Genomic DNA, 5392 nt, shown 5'->3' on the forward strand with positions numbered 1-5392 from the left:
TAGATAGATAGATAGATGGATAGATAGAGGGATGGATAGATAGATAGATAGATAGATAGATAGATAGATATGAGATAAATTGAAGAATAGAAATGAGATTAATAGAATAGAATAGATTATAAAATGTCATTTTTTTTTAATAAATATACCATTCTGAATATAAGGAATTTCATTTTCCAGTTACAACGGTCATCTTTAGTCTATTAACCAAGCACTAATATACATTTTATATAAACCTAATATACTGTTATATAAAACAAATTAAACCTTTTTCATGTAGAAACCGTCCTATCTCCAACACAGTGTGAAAGTGATCATTACAGAGTTTTTATTGTTTCTGGAAAATTTCACTGGTCTGTTTGGCAATTGGTGCCTGTAAAATCTTTACACTATCTTTTTTAACAGAGGATGCCAATATAACTAGCACTGTAGTGCAAACAAATCCTAAAAGGAGGCGAGATAACATGAATTTAAATTCCAAAGGGGTTCCTGTGCTGGTTTCCTAGTGCACCAGTCAGTAATGTGTTTGTGGGAATTCAGTCTTTTTGTCTCTAAGAGGGGGGAAAAAAAAGCTAAATCTACATCGGTGGCCCAGTCTAGGTTTGCCATTCTTTAGGTTTTCTATTGATGTGAATGAAGTGGCCTGGACCTTTTATTTGATCTACTCAATTGCATAAAGTGACAGAATTCTAATATATTTGTTTAATGCACTTCAATAGGATTTCACTTTCTAACTTGCAAATAAAGCCCAAATCTTCTAATGTGTTATCTACTCTTGGCACAGAGACATATTTCATATACCCTGCCAATGTTTTCAGCAGAATTTAAGAAGGTTTTCCAAATCAAAAGTTGGATATAAAGAAACAGATGTGAAGTTAGTGTGAATTCCTATAGTGAGGTCTGAGCCCATTGTAGGAACACTGCAGGAGGTCCTGAGGGTCTATTTTCCATGCTGTAATTGAAACATATTAATTAGGTAATTTGTTGTTAGTTGGGTGAAAACAAATAATGGACTCAGAAAAGACTGACATGGGGTGTTTTGGGATTTTTCCTTTTTATTTTCGCTGTTTGATTTATTATTGCATTATGAGGCCCATTCATGCCTTTCATGCCATCGAATGGTTAAACTGCTTCCACACAACCGCTAATCTTTTCTAACAAGTTACCTTAAATATATAATATTATGAATGTTATCTTTTTGAAAGTTTTGCGACATACAATTATTCTGTTATTTAATTATCTCATACCAGATTTGGATTTTTTTTTCTTTTTGCCATCCCTAAAAATGTTTATTGACTTTGGCTGAGAGCCACTGATGAGGATTAAAAAAAAAACAAAGCTGTTGATTCATTCAGCCGTCAACCTACTTACTTGTTGATAAGCTTGAAATGAAAGTCCTTTTACACAGAACAACAGTTTTGTTACTGATTTTTTTCACGTTTTCACTTATTCTCACAATGCAATACACCATGCATGTTCTCAATAGGGCTTAGACAAAACTTGTAAAATCCCAAACGTCTTTAAGAAATATCCAAAATGTTGCAAAATATTTTTAAAATGCTATTTTGAAAAAAAATTGCATGTAGAAAGTCACCAAAATCTATTAAAATGAGTCCAATAAATGGATGCATCGCTTGCATTAGTTGATACCTTGTGCTGCAGGTGCCACTTTAAGATGACATATGTCCTACTGTTCACTATATCATGACAGTCATAGGTTTTTCTTAAAATTGAAGAGTATGATTATTTATAATATGATCTACAAGTCTTAGGACGCTAATGTTTTTTTAACCACTTTTATGATTTGTATGAATTTGTAGTATTTATTTATTGTACCATTTATTTATTCCCTCTATAGGAACATAAAGAAGATAAACAAAAGGTGAACTAATTCTAATTTGCCTCATAATATAGTAACATTTATTTCTGGAGAAATAGTGCTTTCATTTTTATAAAGTATTGTAACGCTATTCTCTGCCACATCTACTATAAATAAATACTTTTTGGCCGTATTCTTCATTGTAATTAAATATGTTGTTTACACCATACTGTCTGTTTCAGGTTTATATAACTAAATGACAAATTTATACAAATGTATAGAATTTACAGCCATATAATATTCTGTGAATTTCCCAATTTTATCACCTAAACTATGGCCCTTTACATTTTGTAATCATAAAATAGTCTATATGCTACTGTATGAGCAGACATACCTGTTAAGATAATAGTAATTTATATTGCATTCCTGTTTAATTGTCCCTCCAGTTATTAAATATGTATATATATTGGGTTCAATAGCAATCTATGTTTGATTTAATTAAGCTAAAAAAGTCTACAACTTGTGGCCGCTTATCACGATAAACATAAACTGGATAAAAATACTAATAAAAGACCTCACACCTATTACACACATTGCCATGATCTCACACATACACATATAAAAGGAAATAAACAGAATTCAACTTATTATTATGTATAAAAAAAAAACCTAATACAAAAAGACAGACCATCATGTTGAATTAACATTTTAATGAGAAAATATTATTTGGACGACTAGGTTCATAATTTAACGGCGACACTTATTTTTGTAGTCTGACATACACACATGCTGTGAATAATAACATCAATAAGCAAATGCCATGCCTTCTGTACAACAAGGAGACTGAGTGGTCATTTCTTTACAGCTCAGGTGACAGCAGGATCATTTGGAATTAACTTAAATTCACCGTACACAGCGACAGTACATTTTTGGGATTTTTTTTTTTTCAAAAAATATTTCTTTTTTTTTTAAACAAATTGCCTACGTTAAAACTTAAAAGTGGGTCAAATAAAAGTGCATTAAACACATTTTATATTCATTCATATTCACAAAACATTTACAATAATTTTATGACGTTTTTGGGAGGGCCCCACAAAAAAAAACTGTTTCCAATCTAACTAGGGATATGACCCCTAACCTTGAAAATAAATAGTTAAGCAATTTTCAGTTCAGTGATATTAACTGATCGTTTTCCAGTGCCTTGAAAATGATACAATTGACAGTCAACAAGTACAGTGAATGGTTTGCTTTCTACGCTCTATATGTACATTAGGGCAGTATACGTGTAAACATATTTCTCTTATCAGGATAAAGGGTTAAATATATTATGCTCACTTTCAGTGTTAGTGTTATGGTTGAAACTAATTAGCAATTTTTAATTATATAGCTGTGCACATACATGTATTTGTTTCTACATGGTAAATGTAAGCAAATTATGTTGAGATGTTAAATCTGGCCAAAATAATCATGCACTGTGTCTCTAAATAAAGAAGACTGGATAATACCGCAATGCAAATTGCTATTTTTATAGACATCCTTTAACTATTCCATATGAGTTGTTGTTAATGTATGTGCCTTTTTTCTTATGTTTATTTCCTATTTTATTTTGGGTGGGGGGGGGCTAATATACATATGTGCTCTTAAAATCTATTACCTGAAATTGCCTGCCCTTCCGTTTTGAAGTACATTGATTATAATATGTGCAAAAGTGTCTTTAAGAATGGCATTCTTATGCAGAACAAAAGTTTTCAAGTGTGTGAAGTCATGAACAAGAATACAAAATATCACATTAGATGAACAACTAGCAAAGTTCACAAACAATGTTAACCTCCTTGCCGGAATTAGTCTTTTGTTTTGACAGGAAAAAAAGTAAAGTGAGTAAACTTTGGAGAAATGATTTGAGTTGCAGAGTCCTTCAAGTTAGTGCACAGCCACAGAAAGTAGGGCAGTGGGTGGGCTGGTGAGAGTGTCACTGGGTGTTGCAGGGCTACTTTGGCTGGTTGCTGTTTGAGGAGATGTTGGGCTCAATGATGGAGAAGAGTTTGACAAAATTGCTGGGATATGTGTTGGGAGTGCTGGAAGTGTTGGCATAGCTGCTGGTGTAGGTTTAATAGGAACTGGGATAGCAGGCAAAGTCTGTCCTCCATGACAAAGTGGCTTGATAGGCACTCCATAAGCACTCACACTGTAATCACTGTTACCCATTGATATAGGTGTGGTAGTGTCTATCATGCTGGAACTGTACATGTGATGCCAACCAGTGCCAATGGGGCTGCCAACTGTAGTCAATTGGTTGTGAAGAGGATAAGCAGCTGACATTGGTGGCATTGTGGAAAAGGCAAGTCCTCCTGGCATTTTATATTCTCTGGCGATTATATTCTCAATAGCAAAGGGATGTTTAAAGCTTGATGTCTGTGAGACCCCCAAGTTATATGTTGACATCTGTGGCAAATGGGTACCAGAGGCAGCCAAAGCACTAAGCCTAAGCTTTGCTTGCTGCTGTAAGTACTGTGCTGCATCTGATGGCTTAGTAGGGGCAAGATGATCCGATTTCATTACCTTGAACCTTTTCCTGCGCCTTAGGAAACTACCATTTTCAAACATATCACCACAACTTGGATGAAGTGCCCAGAAACTTCCCTTGCCGGGCTGATCTGGTCTCCTTGGGATCTTGATGAAACAGTCATTGAAGGACAAGTTATGTCTCAGAGAGTTTTGCCATCTTTGAGTGTTCTCTCTGTAGTAAGGAAATCTGTCCATGATGAATTTGTAGATTTCACTCAGGGGTAGCATCTTCTCCTGGGAGCTTTGGATAGCCATGGCCGTCAATGAAATATATGAGTAAGGGGGTTTTTGATCACTGTATGTGTTTCTTCCAGGTCGAGGCATCTTCAATATGGTCACAGATAATCTATATGTAATTGAGGAGAGGTGACGGAGTCAGCTTTTTAGATAAAATCACAAGTACATATGCAAACTATTCTCATATACAAAACTGAAATTACTATAGTTAATTAACAATCATAATTCCTGCATATGTTCTACATATATAATCTTTAGCTTAGAAAACCTTTATATTACTTTTTCATGGGTTATAGAAAACAGAGCAAGTATAAAATTACCATCATACCTTCAACTTTCTTGTAACAACTTGACACTCTGCATCCGGAAAGTAGCAACAAAGAGGTTTGTTCCTGTCCAAAAACAAAATCCACAAGAACTAGCACTTTCTAGTATTTCAGGTCTTAATTCTTAGCCAGCCTGGACCCTTCTTGGATAAACTCTGATCCTCTCCTTAGCATCAGGAATAAGCTTCTTTTCTAAGCAGCAGTTGAATGGGAGCAGGGAAAGTATTTCTCCTTAGCTGGGTGGGAGATAAGCTAAGTAGTTGTGTCCATGTCCTTCCTCAAACCATCTGATAGTTTTATGTGGTGACATGAACAGAAAAGACCCCTGTAGAGGCGCTTCATTAATGTGCCACTTCTTTGCTATCATATGACAATCGCCTTGGGAGGAGGAGGAGGGAGGGAGCAGAGGAGAAGGAGAGTAAAGAGGAGGGGGCGTGGGGGAGAG

The 5392-nt window shown here is 35.0% G+C and overlaps 1 protein-coding gene across 1 annotated transcript; it reads right to left on the bottom strand.

Annotated features, from left to right (window-relative positions):
* Positions 1–994: 994 nt before the first annotated feature.
* FOXB1 (forkhead box B1) lies at positions 995–5322 on the bottom strand. The gene is made up of 2 exons (XM_073652900.1): positions 4950–5322; positions 995–4730 (listed from the first exon to the last, which is right to left on the bottom strand). Exon 2 carries the CDS (start codon positions 4706–4708, stop codon positions 3740–3742), a length of 969 nt encoding a protein of 322 aa, XP_073509001.1. The 5' UTR covers positions 4709–4730; positions 4950–5322; the 3' UTR covers positions 995–3739.
* Positions 5323–5392: the final 70 nt, after the last annotated feature.

The sequence above is a fragment of the Phyllobates terribilis genome, unplaced genomic scaffold (assembly GCF_046119375.1).
Source record: "Phyllobates terribilis strain yellow unplaced genomic scaffold, ASM4611937v1 Scaffold_11__3_contigs__length_659146591, whole genome shotgun sequence".
In the NCBI taxonomy this organism is placed as follows: domain Eukaryota; kingdom Metazoa; phylum Chordata; class Amphibia; order Anura; family Dendrobatidae; genus Phyllobates; species Phyllobates terribilis.